We start from the raw sequence: 22,197 nt of genomic DNA on the forward strand, positions 1-22,197 counted from the left end.
GCCGTGTTTGGAAGGTGGTCCTGGTCCATCGACCATGAGCATAATAGACCATTATTAAATCAATCCCGCTAGATAACCAGCTAAAGTATCAACTATGGAGTCAACTAGTGTATGGACGGCCACCATCAACAACGCATCACCTCCCATCACTAGTAGTCACATGTCCTCTTCCGCCACCAGCAGCCACAGGTCCTCCACCATCAATGATGCATCACCTTCTGCCACCTGTAGTCCACAAACATGGTAGTACAAACCTCTCTTCTCCTCTTCCTCCATGTCTTTTCTTCTTTTTCCTCTTATCTATTCGATATTTTTTCTTTTTAGATTTTGGATGATTTTTTTATATAGTTTTAGATGTTTCTTTTTCTTAGTTTTCGGATGTTTATTTTTAAAAAATAACATCCAAAACTTAATAGAAAAATATCTAAAATCATAAAAAAAAGAACATCTAAAATCTACGGGGAGGGAGAAGCGGCACGGATGGAAAGGAGAGGTGAAGGGGTGGGAGAGCGCGTGTTTTCTGAGCGTAAAACTAGTTTTCCAAATTTTAAAATTAGAATTTTTTGAAAAATTGACTCTTTAGTTATATATATAATTAGTTTTTTAGACTTTCTCTTATTAAGATATATAGAAATTTTGCTGGTTTTTTAAGAGAAATCTTAGCTACAAACATAATGGTCATGCATGTGATGCTTTAGACCCTAAACAGATCCACTTAGAAAATGTATCTAGTTTTAAACTTGATATATATGTATGCTTTAAAAAGCAAAATACAGGTAGTAACTTTGATGAGAGAAATCAGAAATGAGTGATATACTCTCATAAGCATGTTATTAAAATTTTCTTTAGTAATTATTTGGACAGCAATATTCACTCCTAATACATTATTCATGGATTACAAATTTGCACAATTTTGTTTTTATGTTTGACTCAATTACAGTACCAAAATAGGGTTTAATATTTTAACATAAGTACTAATTGTCAAGTCTTTTTTTTTCTAGACAGCTTACACAGCAGATAGCAATCAAAGCTACATAATAACCTGATAAAATAAAATATTGATGGATAGTTGTGCCATAAATTTGATATAGTACTAGTAATAATGAAGAAAGTTAGGAAATTGAGAACTTGAAACTTGAAAGGAGTAAATAACCAGCTACAGTATTATCCAGACAAAAGTTTAAACTATCCCATTTTCTGACAATAGAAATGGAGGAAGATGGAAGTGCCCATGAGGCCTATCCACGTGTATGGAGTGTCCATGTTTAGGTGGTACAATGATAAATTCAGTATCTACATCACCGGACCTTGTCCCTTGTCTCACTACTCTATAATATTGCTATTGCAAAAGGGTCAACGGGTATATATATAATATGAAAAATTATATCAATCATTAATAAAAGCGAAAGATATATATAAAAAGATTTAACTAATTTGTACCAAAAAAATATAATAGTAAACTTTTTTAAATATTTTTTATGTATTTAATATATTAAAAACGTTAAAAAATTAATTTTTATAATAAATTTTATAAAATATTTATATACTTTTAGGATATAAGTTAACAAATCTCTATAAAAAAATATAAAAAAGTATATATAATAGTTTTTACAATATAATAGACATTTGTTCAATTGAATTGTAATATCTTATTTTTATTTAATTAAATATGATTCTTGCAGTACGACCCATAAATAAATGATTGAGCTAATCAACTTCTCATATGAATTCAGTAATAATTAGGATTGATAGTCCTAATAATTTAAAAAAATATCTGTGCATTATTTGGATTATTGAAAAGTTTAAAGTCTTAAGTTAGTTTTTGAAAATATAATTATAAATTAGAATGATTTTTTGTCAGTTAAATAATATGAAATATATATCATTTTGTGATATATCATCCACCATCTAATAAATAAAAAGATAAATTCAATTCATCATTGTATTTTTAAAATTAATGAGATATTTAATTTTAAATTTAGCTAATATATATCCTAAAAACATAAATTAAAATTACTATTAATTAAGAATTTTAAAATTTTTGTTTTAATAAATATACAACAATTACATAAAAAATTAAATTTTGTATTTTTTCATAATAATTTTTTAATAAATAACTTCAACATACATTTTGTTTTTAAAATACATGTTAATTAAATTCTTAATTTTGTTGAAAAAAATACTGCACACATAATATCTCAAGATTATTAATAACTATGAATTCAAGCTTTGTCTGCGAGAGACATTGTCCACTGCTGTTTTCATCTCAAGAGAAGTCTTTCATCTATAGATAGTTATTCCAGTTGCTTGACTTGCATTGTATTTGAAATTGTCCAAAAATTCCATTTGTTTGGGAGACTCTAAAAATTTTCAGTCATTTTCTGATTTTGAAGAACTGGTTCTTGTTCCATAACAAAGAACATCTTTTTAGATTCTTATTTGATATGTGATGGATTTGGAGAGCTATGAACAATGAGATTTTTAACCATAATGAGTCTTGGCCTCTTTTTAAAGTGGCTCGTATGACTTTAGCCTTTAAGAAAGAATTTCGGAATATCTTTGAATTACAACAAGTTTCTATTCCTTCTATGATTACTTGCTCTTGTGTTCTTCTTTCGATGGATACTTTTAAAATCAATTGTGGTGCTAGTTATTCTGGTTTTGGAGATCGGATTGATTTTGCCCGTGTTAACAAAGACTGAAACGGAAATTGACAACGAGGTTGTTTGGAAACAATAAAGAGTGCAATATTCTTCAAGAAGAATTGTTTGTTATTTGGAGATGATTTCTTTTAGTTTGGGACTTGAGGCACAAAGATGTGATTTGCCAAACGAATTGTCGGTAGGTTTTCATTCTTGTTAACAATTCTCATGATAATGACAGGTGTGTAGATCATTTTGTGCTTAAAATAAGAAATATTATGACTTGGAAGTGGCACGTTGATTTTCGCTTTATCCTGCGAGATGTAAACACAGTGACAGATACAATAATAAATATGGTGTTGAGATCGTATTCAAAGCATGTAGAACTTCTAGCGCCTTAAAATGAGATTGAGATAAGTATATATTCAGAGGGATCGTCCTCCGCCTTCTTAGTCCCTTAGGACTTTATTTTTCTTTTCTACTTAATTGTTTTAAATTTTCAGTCACAAAAAAAATACACTATTAAAGTTAATTTTTTTTATTTTTTACGGTATTACTTAATTTAGTAGACTAAGAACTAATTTGTTATAAATCGAAATTTTATTCAAAAATTTATCACGAATTAATAAATTACTAAATATAAAAAATGAAATTTTAACTTTTAATATATATTTTAATAGACTAATAAACTAATTATTAAATCAATTTAGGTTAGTTACTATTAAGATTAATCGTAACGACGGTCTAATCACGATTGGAAATTGAGCCTAATGTTGTAATTAGCAGTGTTGCACGCTTGCCCTAGGCTCATATTCCAATTCCAAAATCTAGTGAGCTTGTAAGTTCTTTCACAAGCATGTATGCAATTATTGGCTAATTTAAAACCCCTATGCTTAGCCGTGCAAGCAGGTACACCTTCCTAGATCCTACTTTCCATTGCCGTGAGGTGTGTATACTGTATAGTACGTTCATATTTATCTACACATAGCAAGTATAGTAGAGAGGGAGACCTTGTTTTATATAGAAAATTAGAAATGGATGTAACAAAAAAATAATATCAAAAGAAATATGAGAAACGTCATTGACCTTGTAATCTACTAACCTTGTTGTGTGTAGATGATGTGTGTCTACACTTATATTGGGTTGCATTTAATGCATAAATAAATATCAAAGCTAACCAACTTAATTAGCTTGATCAACTGATCGGAAATTCAAATTTTATCTTATACATATAATAATTTATTGATTAATGACAGACTTTTAAACAAAATTTAAATCTACGATATATAAAAAAATTTAAAATAGTCTTTGATAATTATCTCAAAAAACAACAAAGTTTATGACAAAAAATTTGATTTTTGAACTTTAATTTTATAGGACAGATTAATTCTTGTACTAAAAAAAGTTAATATTATTTTTTTTTATACATGAACTAATCAGTCCTAAAAAAAATATCAAAAATTAAGTTGAGTATTTTTTTTTTTTAAAAATCTCGTTATCCTTTTAAAATAATTGTCAAAAGTCGGATAGAGTATTGACTCATAAATTAATCGTTTATGTGTCGAGTGTCAAAAAAGAATAATAACAAAGCTCTATGTACAGACAAGCTAAAATGATAAGGTCCATATATATAATGAACTTAATATACCTTAGCTTATAAGTAATTCAAGTCTTTAATGACTGCTTAATATCAACATCGAATTCAATTCTTGTTTCTGAACCGTCCTGAAAACAACTTAGACCTGCTTTAATTTAATTTTATTGTTGTATAAGTTAATTCTATGCAGTACAAGTTTCTGTTAAATTGGTCCAATTTTTAATTTAAAAAAGACATTAAATGTTCCTGCTAATTATATAAGTACATGCATAAATATATTACACCATAGATAATTAAGAAAAGTCTTATTCTAATTGATTGCATTAATCAAACAATATAATTGTGTCATATCATGAATAATTATCAATTCATTTAGGTTTATATCATTTTCAAATATTAATGAAAGCAAACTTGATATTTTAAATAAAAATATATATATATCTTTAGTCCTTTAAATCTTAAGAACATCTCTAATATTTAGTTTTGTTTAATTTTATTTTAGATTGTATAAAATATCATATAAATATTTGTGAGATCATATATATAAAAATTAATTTAAAATCGACTAAGTGTAAAATTTGTCATTCTAATATTTGGTCTCAACTCAATTTAAATTTTATATTATTTTTAATTATTTCATTTAATGAATTATATAAGTAATAGCATTTAATTAGTCATTCTTTAAAGTGATACAGTTTTTCTTTAATGATATTTGTCTTATTTTAAATATTATATCCAATACAAGTTTTAAATTTAAATTAATTCAATTACTATAAATATAAAAAATAATATTAAAAAAGTATCTAATTAAAATTACTCTAACTAATCCATTAATGCTTAAATATAGATTTTTTGGACATGTAACCTAGTTTCTAAAAAATTGAAAATAAAAAAAATTAAATAAAAATGATTATTTTATGTTATGATATTTTGTGAGATGATGATGATGTTACAATATTTTTGAAAAACGGATGATAGCAACATACTAACATCCATATCCGTGCCATCACAAGCATGGGGTTATTGAAGATGTAAAAGGCCTTCTAGCCCTCACCATTAATGTCCTTCACTTGCCACCCATATGCTTCTGATCTGTACTTACTCAAACCCATTAAACTCCTTCCACATCTCCCTCTCTCTCTTCATAATTCTCCCATGTTACTAATTGAATCTCATTGCACCCATTAATAGTTAGTTGTTTGGTATTTGTTGCAAAACAGTGCTACACCTCCCTACAAAATTTAAAAAAGAAAATAGTAATTAATAAGAAGAAAGTAGTAAGTGTGTTTTTTTTTCTCTCTCTCTACTACTACTACTATTACTATGATCTTTTGAGCTTCAAACTTAAGCATTCAGCTTCATCTTGAGTTCAAAATCTTTCCTTTCCTCCTCTTATAGCAAAACATGATGGAGATAGAAGCTGCAACAAGTGGAAGTAGCAATAGTAGTGGCTTTGATAGGGGAAGCTACTTAGCATGGGAAGATCTAAAAGTTTTTCTTCCAAATTTTGGAAAAGGACCAACTAAGAGGTTGCTTAATGGCCTCAATGGTTATGCTGAACCTGGAAGGATCATGGCTATTATGGGACCTTCTGGCTCTGGAAAATCCACACTCCTTGATTCACTTGCAGGTTATTACTTTTCTGTTCTAAAATATTCTTAATGGAAAAAAAAATTGGTACATTTATAATATATTGAATTATTATTAATGTATCAAGTTTTTAAAATGATTTTTTTTTTTTAAGTATCTTGTGTATGTCTTTGATATAACATGAAGAGTTCAAAGTTCAAACATTGAGAGATTTTGAGTCCCTTTTACCCCAAAACACATACATGACATGTTTTTGGATGTAAAGGTTCAACCTTTTTCTCTTGTCTTTCATAGTTCTGACTTTCTAGTGCTACCCATTTATTTATTTTTATTTTTATTATTTGCTAATCAATTGGGTTATTGAATAGTAATGAAAGTTTAGATCTTTTCTATTATAGATGTATACTCTTGACCTAATAGTGCTTTCAAGTGTTAAACCTTTTTTGGTATAATTACTTCATCAATCATGGCAACTTGTTCTACTACTATTTGTTCTTTAAATTGAAATTAAAATTTAGTGTACTCTAAACTAAAAGGGTTTCTGGGAGTAAAAAACTTTTCCATGTTAACTGAATTTAAAACTTGAAAATGTTTGGGGTATTAAATTTTTGAAAAGTGATAGTAGATTTTTTCTATTCCAAAAAGTATATTCTCCCTCTTAGGCCAAGTAATAACACACAGGGCCCTTGTATTTAAATGTTATGTCCTAAGTGGTTATGATGTCATTATCTGCAATTAAAGAATAGTAACTAAATATGGAGCGTCCAGGTTCCCCGGGAACAAGCCTAACCTTATCATACTATATATTTTGTTATTGTTAGTAGTAATAATTATTTATAAAAATTACATTTTCTACTCTAACTTTAATTTTACCCTATATATACTTATTGTAGTTGTAGCATATTATACTTCCGAATTTTTAGCTATAGTTGACAATTGAAAACGACATCTTATGCTTTTTCTTATATACAATTCATCAGTATAAGACAGTACATGTGTCTTAATTTTGGTGGTTGGAATAATTAATATTATGAGATTATAATTTATACTATACACTATAAGTGTTTAATTACCCAATTAACTTTGGGTAACTACAATAATTTGTTAGGCCAAATTAAAAAATCAAACTATATGTAATACATATGAATTGAATTGTAGTTCAACAATAAGAATGGTCCATGCTTAGGACCATATACATAGGTTGGTTGTTACTATTTTCTCACATTTTGTCTGGTCTTATAACATTGATTGGTATGGCATGAGGTTTGGTCTTAGTCTTATCTTTGAACTACTTTTACTACTACTTCCCAACCAATTAACATTCACAAAGGGAGTTGAATGCTGTCTGCATTAATTTGTTTGGTTTCAAAGAAGCCATGTTCAGGATAAGAATAACAAGATCAATAAAACTTCATCATCATCTTTAATTTGTGAATCAAACAATTAATTATTCTAGTTCCAATTTTTACTAACTTACAATTACAATTTACAATGATGCTGTACACTATGAAATAATATTGTTGTTTAATTCAAAGCCAACATTATAGCGAACAAGTGATGAAAGATGTTTAATTTGTTTGATTGATGAAGAAGGCTTAATTAATTTTTAAAGTTGTATTCTAAATATGTGTGTGGTAGGGTACAATGTTCTGAATATTTGAATTTCTGGATATGTTGTCACAGGTAGGCTCTCAAAAAATGTGGTCATGACAGGAAATGTTATTCTCAATGGGAAGAAGAAAAACCTAGGCTATGGCTTTGTTGTAAGTAACACACTTATTTTCAATTTAACATTGTATATGCTATTTGAGCTAGAATCCCACTAGGGAGTCAATGGAATAAATATATAATGTGTACAATGGGCTGATTTTTTGACCCAATTAAAAAAAATAACCATCTGCTATCGTATCGATTTGAACATCTAGAGTAAAATACTATTAATTTATCAAACTTTAATAAATATATGTGAACAGCTTTAAATAAACATCCCGGAACATGTACTGGCTCCCTATACTTCCTCTTTGAGCTATAACCTGTTGGCATATAACTCGTCTGTTTAAACATGTGTTGAAATTAAGAGATTGAAAATGCATGAAAATGGTTGTTGTTGTTGTTGTAATTGTTCAGGCGTACGTAACACAAGAGGATGTGGTGCTGGGAACCCTAACAGTGAAAGAAACGATATCGTATTCGGCAAATCTAAGGCTTCCAACATCAATGTCGAAAGAAGAAATAGAGAACATCGTGGAAGAAACAATCATAGAGATGGGACTGCAAGACTGTGCTGACAGGTTAATCGGAAACTGGCACCTCAGAGGGATAAGCGGCGGGGAGAAGAAGAGGCTCAGCATTGCCCTTGAGATCCTCACAAAGCCAAGCTTGCTGTTTCTTGATGAACCTACCAGCGGCCTCGACAGCGCCTCCGCGTTCTTCGTCGTTCAGACTCTCCGCAATGTCGCTCGTGACGGCCGCACTGTCATCTCCTCCATTCACCAGCCTAGCAGCGAAGTCTTTGCTCTCTTTGATGACCTTTTCTTGCTCTCCGGCGGCGAAACCGTTTATTTTGGAGAAGCTAAAATGGCCGTTCAGGTACCAATTTTTTACAATTTCGCTATGTTACCAACAAGAATTTTACCAATTTCTACTAACTCTTGTTTAATAGAAGTGTCTTTGTAGATGTGTATCTAATAAAAATGTCTTTATAATTTATTTTCTAGATGTGTCTCCTTATACATGTATTTAAAATATAATAATTAATTATTGTTGATAATAAGTTGAAAGATAATATATTGATACCCTATATTTTTTCATTTTTTTATCACCTCTAATTTAAAGTGGAAACTCACCTGCGTTATTTTTATGTAAAGTTGATATTTAAAAAATTTTAACTATAAACTTTATAAAGACAAACAGTATGTAAGTGTTTACCTTAATTTAATATTAATAGTAAATCATTTTCTTTGCTTCTTAATCTTTTATAGATATTTACATAATAATATTTAGTTAAGCAAATTAAACTCACCACAAATCTAAATATACTTTTAGCTACTAGCATGTTGATCATGAAGCTTTTAGGATTTTTCTAGAATTAATTAGTACTGATTTTTCACCTTTTACAGTTCTTTGCTGAAGCCGGATTTCCTTGTCCACGTAAAAGGAATCCTTCTGATCACTTCCTAAGATGCATCAATTCTGACTTTGATGTTGTCACGGCTACACTCAAAGGATCTCAAAGAATTCACGTATGTACAAACTATATATTAATTGTATTCTTTATAATAATTATAGTTAATTAATGGAACTGTTTCATATATTTTCCTTTCCTTTTTAGGATGTTCCAAATTCAGCAGATCCTTTCATGAATATGGCCACAGCACAAATTAAAGCAATGCTGGTTGATAGATATAGGCGTTCAACTTATGCAACAAGAGCAAAGGACAGGATTCAAGAACTATCTACCAATGTAACCGATTTTACTTATGTTGTTCTGTTTTCTTTTTGTATTTTGATCATAGTTATGTATGATGATGATGATGATGATATTGTTAATTGCAGGAAGGGCTTGAAAATGAGAGACAAAAGGGAAGTCAAGCAACTTGGTGGAAGCAACTGAGGACATTGACAAAGAGATCATTTGTGAACATGTGTAGAGATGTTGGATACTACTGGTTGAGGATCATAATCTACATCATAGTTTCAATATGTGTTGGAACTATCTATTTTGATATTGGCTATAGCTATACCTCAATCCTAGCTCGTGGTGCTTGTGGTGCATTTATCTCAGGCTTCATGACATTCATGTCTATTGGAGGCTTCCCATCATTCATTGAAGAAATGAAGGTATCATCAACAAAAAACTAATATAAAAACATCACTACATGTTTAATTTGTTACTTCAAAAGCAGATTTGCAATTTAGAGTTAAATTTGATGTCTTACTCTGAAACAGGTTTTCTATAGAGAAAGGCTTAATGGATATTATGGAGTTGCAGCATACATTCTAGCCAACTTCCTATCTTCTTTCCCTTTCTTGGTTGCAATTGCTCTTACTACAAGCACCATCACATACAACATGGTGAAATTCAGGCCAGGGATCATTCACTTTGTGTTCTTCACTCTCAACATCTATGGTTGCATCTCTGTCATAGAGAGTCTCATGATGGTTGTAGCTTCTCTTGTTCCAAATTTCCTAATGGGGATCATCACAGGAGCTGGAATCATTGTAAGCAGCCAATTAATTAACGAAAATATTTGATAACAAAAAAATATTAACAAAAAACCACCAAATTATTTTTGACTTTATTTAATGTACCTTACAATAAATAAATCTTAAATAAATTAATATGGTAGTAGTATATAGTATATACTTTTATTTTATATATATATTAACAGATTAATAGGCATGTTTGGATGCCTATTAATGAACTACTTTTTTTCTATTGAATTTGTGAAATGATAATAAATGTGAAGTTTGTCAATATAATAGATATTTTAGTATTTTAATTAGTAGTTTTGCGTTCAAATTTTAGAAATAAAAAAGTTATGATATTTTCTTGAAGAAAAAAGTACTTTAAAAATAAAAATGAAATTCCAAAAAAGGAAATTCCAGTTATGAACTAATATTGAATTATTGGTGCTTGTATTGATGCAGGGAATCATGATGATGACCTCTGGATTCTTCAGGTTGCTATCTGATCTTCCAAAGCCAGTTTGGCGCTACCCAATTTCATATATCAGTTATGGTGCATGGGCAATTCAGGTAGTTTCCTTTCTCATCCTGAATATTCAATATTGTACCCCTTATTTGTCTATGCATGACACACCCACTAATCATAACAATTTTTTACATTTACATGTATAATCAATCATTCTGCATAATTAAGTCACTGTCTCAATTACTTAAATATATACCCATGTAAAATATTTCAGTCATAATATTGAAACAAAAAAATTAAAAAACCAGCAACCAATACAATTGAGCTTCATGAAAATCTTTTATTATTCTGCCATGATTTAATTATTCGATTGGGACACATTTAATTATATGGGTGGTTGATTATTTTATTAAAAAGAATATGCGAAATAACATGTATAAATATACAAAAATACTTAGTAACTAATTTAATAATTAAGTTTTTGTGTAGATAACATTTAATTTAGTCACGTTGAACTGTAAATCAAAACCATTTTAATTTTGACACTTAAATAATTCAAAAACAACATTGTAAGTTGTATTCATTAGAATATTTCCTCTCAAAGTAAGTGATATAGTATTGTTTTTAGATTATTTAAGTGTCAAACTAAAACTGCATCATTTTACAACAAGTTTCAGGTAGTATCTGATGATCTATGTCACTGTTTCATTAACATTTCTGTACTGAAAATTGTCTCAAAGACGAATGTGAGTCACGTTTGTAATATTTGAAAACTAAATAGAAATAATTAAAATTTTAAAAACTAAATTGAGACTCGCATGCAAATTTATAGACCAAATTGAGTATTAACTCATTTTTGTGTTCACGAAATTTTTTTAAAATCCTTGTATAATTTGACAAAATTTATCCAACTTCAATTTTTTTTTCTATTATCTCTGTATTTTACCTTAAACAATGACCAAAACAGGGATATTATTAACTCTTTTCTGTATTAGTATATTAAAGTATTGTTTTGTTGATGTAAGATCTAACATGAATATATACATTGGAATTGGAATGTAGGGTGCATACAAGAATGACTTGCTTGGACTTGAGTTTGAACCTATGATACCAGGGGACCCAAAATTAACAGGAGAATATGTGATAACACACATGTTGGGAATTGAATTAAACCATTCAAAATGGTGGGACTTAGGAGCACTATTATTGATCCTCATAGTATATAGGCTTTTGTTCTTCACCATACTCAAGTTGAAGGAAAGAGCATCTCCATTGTTTAAAAACCTTTATGCAAAGAGAACCATTCAGCAACTTGAAAAGAGACCTTCATTCAGAAAAATGCCTTCTTTCCCTTCCATGAGGCATCAACCACTCCACTCTTTGTCTTCTCAAGAGGGTCTTAATTCTCCACTTCATTAGACACAGCACAAGACTTTTATATCATATATCATATAATTAATTCAATTTGTCTCCTGGATTTTCGGATTGCCTTGTTAATTAACATGTATACCAAATTTCAATTTCAATTGTTCTACCAGCTTATGTGTATAGAGGAAATTATTAATGTTTCCACAATCAATTAATGAACCACTTCAATTAAGGTACAACCATAGACAAATCGGACTATACGACAACAAAAAAAAAAGATTGGAGATTTTACTTTTCTAATTAGGTTACAAAAATGTGAAATTTATTATACGGTGAATTAATATTTAAAGTGGTTCTTGAACTTACAGTGTCTCAATATCGTTCCTAAACTTAAAATTATTCTAAAAATACTCAAGAATAATATTGAGACTCGACTGAAAATTCAGGGATCATTTTGAGTCTTAACTATTATATGTTTAAAATTAAAAGCAAAAAAATTATATTCTTTCTTTTTTTGTGGCAAACAATGATATTGCATTCAATTCACACAAATCTCCAATGTGAACTTCTATTTTGTATTTATTGAAATTCAATAGTAAATAACTAAATACCAACTCAATTTAATTTGAGGCATCCAAATAACGGGAAAAGGCAATAGAAGATGATTGATTCATGGTTCCAAACAAATGTTTTTATTTTTATTTTTATGGTGCCTATGTTTGCAGTGATCACCATAATAAAGTTTAGATAAAGCTAATGACGGTTGCGACATGAAATGAAAATATTATACAAACGTAAAATATAACAACGAAGGCAGAAAATAAACTACGTAGATGATAATTATTTTTAGAGTTGTTCATATCCTGGCTCAACACAATAGTCCATGTTCAAGCATATCAAAAGGTCTAATTTAAAGATTGGCCTTTTTCGACCACTTACTTCTTCAAGAGAGGTCAGATTCAACACAGACTCATTTTCAAAGAAGTCGGGTTCGACAGATAGCTGTCGTCTGCCAGATAACATTTATTCAAATAAGTAATTGCCCCTAAAATCTCTCAACCTACTTCCATGAGTCATATTTCAACTATTCTAAGACAAAGGGACAGTTATCCACCCTGAAAAGTAGAACTACTCCAATTGTATTTATTGGATCACCACTATAAATATACTGCACCCGGTATATGTAAGTTCCAATATTCAAAAACCTGCTTAACCCCTTATTACTTAGGCATCGGAGTGTCTTTGCAGATACTACCCTCCATTCTCTCACATATGTAACTCGGACGGAGGCTCTTAAGCGTACATCAAATCGGAGACCTTCTTCCGTTAATATTTGGGCCAATCTTTTAAATCCAAATCACCAGTTTCAGGTTATCCATAAATATTTTTGTTATTCTTATCGTGTCTACAATTCAATTTATACATAAATAATTTATTACTTATAAATTATTTATCATTAAATATTTATTAATAAGTAAGATAACTTGCATTAATTAAATAAATTTTAGAATTTTATTTATTATATTTTATATTAATAATTCAGATTGAAAATTTGAGATTTATGTTTTGGACCTTATCATTTATAATTTAGTATTTAGGCTTAAAATTTGTATTTTATTTATTTTTATCTTTAATAATAAGTTAATTTTTATAAAGAAGTGTACTTCTTACTTTTTTATATCGTATTAACATTCTTATAAATAAATATAAAAAAATATTATGTGCATACTAAACTTAATTACTATATAAACTTAATTACTATATATTTATGTATTAATATATATTATTTAACTTATTTTTAATGTGTATATTTAATGGTGAATTCTACTATGTCATCTCTAAAATAAAGGGTAAATTACTCCTTGTGGTATATACAGTTATTATTGATAAATTATCTTTTAACCAGAGTTCCAAAGTTCGAATAAGATCGTCAAATCTAATTGCAATCTCTAATACGATTGTTAGAAAATCCTAAAAACGGGAGAGCTAAAAAATTTATAGAAATTTGTGATATATTAATTAAAAATGATAGTAATTGGTGTGTGAAAGAAGACACCAAGGTATTTTATTTTTTATTTTTTTTCTCTTTAATTGCTCTTAAATTATTTTTCAATCATTATTCAAATAATAAAAATCCTAAAATGGTAATTATTGACTCATTGTTTTTATGACTAACTAATATTTTGATTTGTGTTTGTTATATAGTTATATAAGACTACGAGGGTTGGTTATTTGAAGAGGAGTATCATTGTTGATCCGACTGAATTTTAAAAAAAATACTAAGAAAAAAATTTTAGGAAGGAGAAAGTTGAAAAATTAATAGATGTGTTCGCTGAGATGGGAGATTGAAAGCATATGAACAAGTTTAAAATCCTAACCTAACTGATTAGAAATGGTGATTGTATTTGAGAGGAACTATGGTTTTAAAATTGGAGAAGAATAGGTGTATTTGGTGGGAATTATGAAAATGACACTGCTATCAAGTTTCAAGAGAAACATCGCGTCAATTGAAAAGAAAAGAGAAGATAAGTAAATCTTAGAGCTCTGGTAGAAAAATAATTTATGAATAATCACTATATATGTCACGAGGAGTAATTTATTCTTTATTTTAAAAAAGGTAGAGTAAAATTCATCATATTTAATACTAGTGACTAATTTTGGTACGAAGAGCAGAAGAGATTGGTTGATTTAAGTCAAAAAAAATTGGTTGGTGTTTGTTTTTTAAAGAGTATATATCCATTTTGGTCTTCAAATAATTTTAAACTGGACACTTTAGTCCCCAACTAAAATTAATTACTCGATTGGTCCCTAACAATTAATTCCGTCAGTTACTTAGGTCCTTTACTCCGTTAACTCTAACGGAGGACAAAATAGTCCCTGACAACTCTAACAAGGGACAAAATGGTCCCTAACAACTCTAACAAGGGACAAAATGATCCCTAACCCCTTTTTTCGAAAACGACACTGTTCTTCCCCAATTTTTATCATATCTTGCATAACCATAACATTCATAGTCTCCTTCTTCACCTTCGCAGTATTCTTTTCCATCTTTTCCTTCCTCCTCTTTAGTTTCAAGATTAAGCCATGGTGTAATTGTCACACGTGTCGCACCTATCTCAACATATCATGGATCACACACTTCCTAAATCTTTGTGACTGGTACATTCACCTCCTTTGCACTTCACCCACCAAAAGCATCCACTTTCACGTCTTCGATAACATCACCTCCAACCCCAACACGTCCACGACATCCTCAAGACCAAGTTCCACAACTACTCTAAGGGCACGCCTTTCTCCACTCTCTGACAAGTAATATAGATTGTTGGACATTAGAACATCATGAGAAGAATCTCCTTCGACATCATATGCAAATTCTCATTTGAAATAGACATTGAGTGCTTCATTCCTTCTTTTCCAGAGTCCAAGTTGGCAGACAATTTCGACCTCGCATCCAAGCTATCAATACAACGAGCAATGTCACCGTTGCCGCTCATATGAAAACTGAATTAAACATTGGTTCGGGGAAAAAGCTGAAGGAAGCGATCGAGTGGTGGACAATGTAGTCATGGAGATGATAGGGCAGAGGAGGATGGAGATGTCAACGATGACGACAGGTCTTAACAAACCAGACTTGCTATCTAGATTCAAGAGATCCATCGAAGACGATAACTAGTTGAGAGATATAGGCATTAGTTTCCTGAGTATGAATTGGTTGAGAACAAGTTGAGAATTTTTTTTCTTGTGAATATTAAATTTATAGAGTGTGTATTGTGTAGTTTGAAGTTATAGTGTTAGACTGCTAGTGTTATGCGAGATATAATAGAAATTGGGAGAGAACAGTGTCGTTTACGAACAAAGGAGATTAGGGACCATTTTGTCTCCTGTTAGAGTTGTTAGGGACTATTTTGTCCTCCGTTAGAGCTAACGGAGTAAAGGACTTAAGTGACTGACGGAATTAATTGTTAAGGACTAATCGAGTAATTAATTTTAGTTGGGACTAAAGTGTCCAATCTAAAATTCTTTGAGGACCAAAATGGTATATATTCTTTTTTAAATAGAGGTAAGAACCGGGTCTTTTTGACAGAACCGTATTTTTTGTCAGAACCGGATTTTATGTCAACTATCTTCTTAGCGAACTGGGCCTAGCCGGTTTAGATGGATATTTGGCATCGTATAATAGGAGAGTGTTTCCTCGCAACCCAAATACTTGGGTGATTACTGATTTCATTTAAATAAAAAAAAATCATTGTTTTTGGAGGTATGTAAAAGTTTTAATAATTACATTTTTGAGCTATTTCACCGGAATGGCAAGAGAGGCCGGTTTGATCTTCCCACTGTTTGACCCAATCGAACTAAAGGCATCAAGTCTTATCATGAGAAAATTAATCCAACCCAACCTAACTCAAATTTCATGAAAGAAGTAGAGGGTTTTTAATGAGAATTCTTTTTTCTATTCTTAAAGCTCTAATACGAGACCATAGTTAGGGGATCACTATATTAGTAATATTAATCAATTCTAGATTAATTAAAAGGTTAAGTTTATTATATATCCATTATTATTAAAAACTTCAACGAAAAAAAAAACCTTTAACTTATTTCTTCTATAGAACAAAAGTTTACTTTTAAGGCATTAACAAACATATGGATTAATTTCCATTATTTTATTTTTATTCATTAAAATGTATAATGATTTTGGTTAAATTAGATTAACTAAAATAATAAGTGAATTATTTTATAATAAATAATTCTGAGTTTTTAAATCTTAAAAATAACTAATAATAATATTTTAGGATGTATTTAGTTTGTATTTTTATTTTTTAAATTTATAGTTTCCAGATTTTTATAAAAAAAATAGGAAGTGAAAACAGAAAATAATTTTTTTATTTTTTTATAAATCTAAAAAAAATATATTAAAAAAATAGAAACTAAATGCACCTCGATTTTTGATAGTTCATTGATAGCTCAACGTTGAAATTCTATTCTATGTATGGTTTAAAAGAGACAAGGGTCGCATACAATTACCTAATAACCTAAAGGAGAAAACAGGAACACATGGCACATATAACCTAAACCTCTACCAATAATGATGCTTAATTATAACCAAAGCAATTGGTCCACTCTCTACCCAAACAAATTAACATAGTCTAGCACATTAATTAACTTAAACTTTCATTACCCTTTTTTTTCTCTTTCAGTGCTGTTAGGTAACCAAGAAATCCTAGCTAAATATTTAATAAAGTCCACAGGTACATTACATAACTTTCAATTTATCTAACTAATTAATTTGAGTTGTTTGAGTATCAACTCACTCGTCCGTTTAAATAAGTATCGGGAGTTCGAATTTCGTCTTATACATACAGCAACTTCTCATTCTCGCAAAAACGGTTTTTTTGGTTTCAAAAATATAACTATATCAAAATTTCATATTCTCCTCTTTAATTAATTTTACAATCACATTTAAATTAAATCTTTCCTTCTTGATTTGAAATCCAAAAAAGTTAAAAAACCCTAACAAGAAAATAGAATTATTGGGTGACATTAATATTATATATATATTATAATTAGAATTAACGATTAAAAATATTAAAATATTGATATTTAAAAACATTTGAAATCGTTGTTAGTTATATATGACAAATTGGTCATGCATGCATGACAAGCTTAATGGGTGAGGCAGTGAATTAATTGAATGATACTTATATAATGATGGGTGAGGCAGTGCAACATAATTTTAATAATAAATAGCACACAGAAATAGAGAAGATAGATGCAGAAGCAGAGACAATGTACCCCCTTCTTTTTCTCTCATTATTTCTCTGTGATCGTAATAAATTTGCATGTTGTCAATGTTCGATAACAGTTAGGGAAGAAGAGTTTTTGATGGTAAAGAAGAAATCATTATTTATAACAATATTAATATCCTAAGTTAGTAGTAGAATGTGCCACTTTAAAACATTAGTATTCTTATTATAATAACTAGTGAAAATAGAAAAGTACATGATAAAAACAAAAAACTTTCAGGATATAAATAAAATTACGTTTATGCAAAAATTATACAATTTAAAGAAAGAGAATTTTATTTGAAATGACAACACATATATTTTTTCTTATCAATTTAAATTTGGACAAATAATTTCAAATGTGAATGAAACATATACTGATATCATATGTAGTCATCAAATACTCTATCAATAAATTAAAATGTATATATCTTATATCTATATACTAATTAACGAGTCAAAAATATATTTATATTACAAATATAAAAAAACCTTTTAAACGTTGGTATTATTTATTTGTCATGGTTAAAGCGTGTGACTGGATTTGATCATTGTTTGACATTAAAATAAAATAATAGATAAACTACTAAAATTGTATCTAAATTATTTTTTTATTGACAAAAATATTCTCAAATTTTATTATTAATAAAAATATCTTTAAATAATTTAAAAACATAACAAAAATACTTCGTTGTAATCAGAGACGTGCTTTATTTTTTGTCACATGAGTATTTTTGTCACATTCTAAAACTAATTTTAAAATATTTTTATTGATAATAAAATTTATAAATATTTTTATCAATACAAAAATAATTGGAATATATTTTTGGTGATTTACCCTAAAATAAAAGAGTAAAAAACCCAGATAGGTAGGTCAACTAGGAGCATTTAAATATGACAATAAAGATGATGGAAAGACAGTATGAAACGATATTATAGGGAAACACATTCTGCTTGCATGAAGAAGGAGATGGGCTTTTACTATGCCCATTGCCCAATGAAAGGAAACTGTGTCAATTTAAAGGTCCCCACTATTATATTGAAAGAACAAATTTTGAATTCATAATGTGGCAGAAGATTTAATTCACAGTTGGAGTTGGTGATTCATATTCAACATTACTTAATACTCTTCCTATTACTTATTAAACACTTTCCTATATTTAGAACTAGCTAACAAAAAGAGTGATGGGACGTCATTTTTTTTGTTTTCTTTTTTAAGAGAAAACAAACAAAAAAACAAATTAATTATTAGAGAAATTATGGTAAAATCCACCTCACCAAAAAATATGTATTAATAGCATTTTTTTTAAACGGCCCCATTTTTTTTCATGTAGTTGGTTTGAGTAACAATCATGTATACAGAGGTGTTCAAATTCAAACTGATCCAAATTAAACCGCTTATTCAATCCAATTCAAATTGAAAACCGATTAAAACTGCACTAATTCGGATTTGATTGGATTCTATTTTTTACAAACCGTTGGATCGGATCGGATTTCGGATTTACTTTTCATAACTAATCCAATCCAATCTAAACCGCACAATGTACTATAATATTATTATTTTATTATTATATTTACAATTATATTTATAACATGTTCAATTTGTTATATATTTTTATATTATTCAGTATTATTATTATTTAATAATTTTTTTATGTTCAAAATGTTATTTATTTATTTATTTTAACTAACCTATAATTTTATTTCTATTGTTATGTTATTGTTGGCTTTTAAAAATATTGTTGAGACTTGTTATGTTATTGTTGATTATATTATTTAAAATTTGATGTTAAGACTTGTTATATGTATTTAATTTTTTTAATTTGTAAAACCGCAAATTCAATCAAATCCAAACCGCTTGAAATTGGATCGGATCGGATTTTTTTTAAGTCATCCAATCCAAACTGCATCACAAACAAAATTAGTGTTCAAATCAGATAAATTTTTTACTTAAAACCGATCCAAACTGCACTGCGAATACCCCTACATGTATACATATGTATGTTACTATTAATTATTGAAATTGTCCAAGAAGCAAGAGATTGAAATTGAAATATGTGACAGTTTGTATACGTAGAGGTGTCAATCAGAGAATAAACGGTGATAAAAAAAAAAACATGGAAAAATAGGATAGAAAAAAAAGGGGTTAAAACAACAACATATTATTGTCCATATTGAATGTTCAAACCTCAAAGCCCTGTTCCCCATGCTGCTTTTGATTCTGAGTTTCATTATGGAATTTATTTTAGGAGGTTTGTTGGTTTGGTGAGAGTAATTACTGCGTCTTGTAACCTTAGTAGGATAGTTATTGCGACTTTGGAAGCCCCTGTGTCCAACCAACAGATCTAAACAACTTTAACAGTGAAAGCAAAAGCAAAGAATATGAATTAATATTTTTTTATATCTGAAATTTGAGATCAAATTTAATTTAATCTTTAAAATTTTAATGAATTTTAAAATTTGTAATCGTAACTTGTATTAATTTTTGAGTTAATTTCTGTTAACGACATATTGATTTGGTATATTAACTTATTACGATTTAATTTTTTTGCTCACCTGATTACATAGATGTAATCGAGATCTATTAGAAATTTCAGAAATTTGACTATTACTTATAGAATCTCAAAATTTTTTCAAATTAAACTTGTTATAGTTGTTTTCGTGAGAATGTTGAAAAATCAATCAAAGTTTACAGGAGATCTAATATTAGTCACATAAAATCTTACTCAAGGAGTTCAAATCTTAGTAAGTAAACATGCAAAATCAAGGTGCCGTTCACGAAAATTAGTTCATGGACTAACACGAGTTATTATTATAAATTTTGATGTTCAAATTAAGTCAATTGTAATTTTAGGAATCAATTTGAATCTGAACTCAAATTTTAAAAATCAAATTAAATATTAACTTTATATATATATAATAAGATAATAATTTTTATAAAATATAATTAATCTTTGAATTATTTAACAAATAAAATAAAATAAAAAATTAAAATAATAACATAATTTAGAATATAATTATTTAAAAATTATTTTTTATATGGTTACAAAAATTGATTTTTTATGATGCTTATAGCCAAAAAATTATATCAATTGATATAATTGTTACAGACAAAATTAAATCTAATTTTAAAAAAAATATCAATAGATAAATAATATTAAAAAAAAAACGATAATTTTAGAGTTTAAATTTAAATTATTAATTAATTTATTTATTTTATTATTATATGTTTAATTAATATAATATTTTCATAACATGATGCATGATGGGAGTCTTCCTTTACTCTTATATGGCTTAAGAGTATAAACCAAAAGAAAAAATTTAAGCGGGATCAAGCATTATATATATAAATTATTTTGCAATAAATTAAACTCTCACGAATCTAAACTCTATTTAATACTGGCCATAAATTATTTTGCGCAAAATAAAGCATTTCTCTATTGCATGCAAATATCAAGCTTTTAATCTTTATGAGAAAAATTCTGGGTACAAGCGATTAAGGCTTGTAAGTATTACAAGTCAATTAAACTCTAACCCCCAAAATTTGCTACAAGTGCTACATCCTTTACACGTGCTACATCCCTTCTTCTTCTCCTTCTTTTTGGATCGTTCTTTTCTCCTCCTTTCTCGCTGGTTTATTCTTTGTCGTTGACGTTAGTTCCTCCACATACTGTTACGGCACGTTTTCATTGCACATTCTTCTTCTTCTTGTTGCACGTTTTTCTTCCTCTTCCTCTTCCTCTTCTTCTTTTCTTTTGTTTCTTGCCTTCTCTTTCTCCTTCTTCATTTACGTGCTTTTCTCTTTGTTTTCTTTTTTCGTTATTCTCGATTTCTATTGTTTTTTGACATCAAGCTCTGAAATCATTTTGAAGAAGAAGAAGTAGCAGAAGATGAGGAGGAGAAAGAGAAAGAGTTATGAATTATGCATGATTTTGGGTGTATTTCTTAAATTCTTTGGGTGTATTTTCTGTAATCTTTTGGGTGTATTTCTATAATCGTTTGGGTGAATTCCTGTAACCGTTTGAGTGTATTTCTGTAATCTCTTGGGTGTATTTTATGTAATTGTTTGGGTGTATTTCTGTAATCTCTTGGGTGTATTTTATGTAATCGTTTGGGTGTATTTCTGTAATGCTTGCCATTTTTTCTGAAATGAAAAATACACCCATAGATATCAGTAAGATACACCCATAGATATGAGTCAGATACACCTATAGATATCAGTCAGATATCACTTAAATACATCCAAATAATTACAGAAATACACCCAAAGGATTACAGAAAATACACCCAAACAGTTACAAGAATTCACCCAAACGATTATAGGAATACACCCAAAGGGTTACAGAAAATACACCCAAAGGATTTAAGAAAATACACCCAAAATTCGTTGAAGTACATCTTATGCATAATTCAGAACTCTTTCTCTTTCTCCTCCTCATCTTCTGCTGCTTCTTTTTCTTCAAAAACGATTTTACCATGAAAAATCGAAAAAAAACGAGAAAACAGAGAGAAAAGACATAAATGAAGAAGAAGAAGAGGAAAACGAGGAAGAAGAACGTGCAGAAA

General features: G+C 28.8%; 1 protein-coding gene across 1 annotated transcript; it reads left to right on the forward strand.

Moving 5' to 3' along the window:
* The first annotated feature begins 5,524 nt into the window (after positions 1-5,524).
* On the forward strand, positions 5,525-12,083 carry LOC107477287 (ABC transporter G family member 15). The gene is made up of 9 exons (XM_016097276.3): positions 5,525-5,869; positions 7,513-7,592; positions 7,957-8,418; positions 8,949-9,071; positions 9,161-9,292; positions 9,385-9,669; positions 9,778-10,050; positions 10,480-10,587; positions 11,546-12,083. The coding sequence occupies exons 1-9, from the start codon at positions 5,644-5,646 to the stop codon at positions 11,900-11,902; spliced, it is 2,046 nt and encodes a 681-aa protein (XP_015952762.1). The 5' UTR covers positions 5,525-5,643; the 3' UTR covers positions 11,903-12,083.
* Positions 12,084-22,197: the final 10,114 nt, after the last annotated feature.

This window comes from Arachis duranensis, chromosome 3, assembly GCF_000817695.3.
Source record: "Arachis duranensis cultivar V14167 chromosome 3, aradu.V14167.gnm2.J7QH, whole genome shotgun sequence".
Taxonomy (NCBI): Eukaryota; Viridiplantae; Streptophyta; class Magnoliopsida; order Fabales; family Fabaceae; genus Arachis; species Arachis duranensis.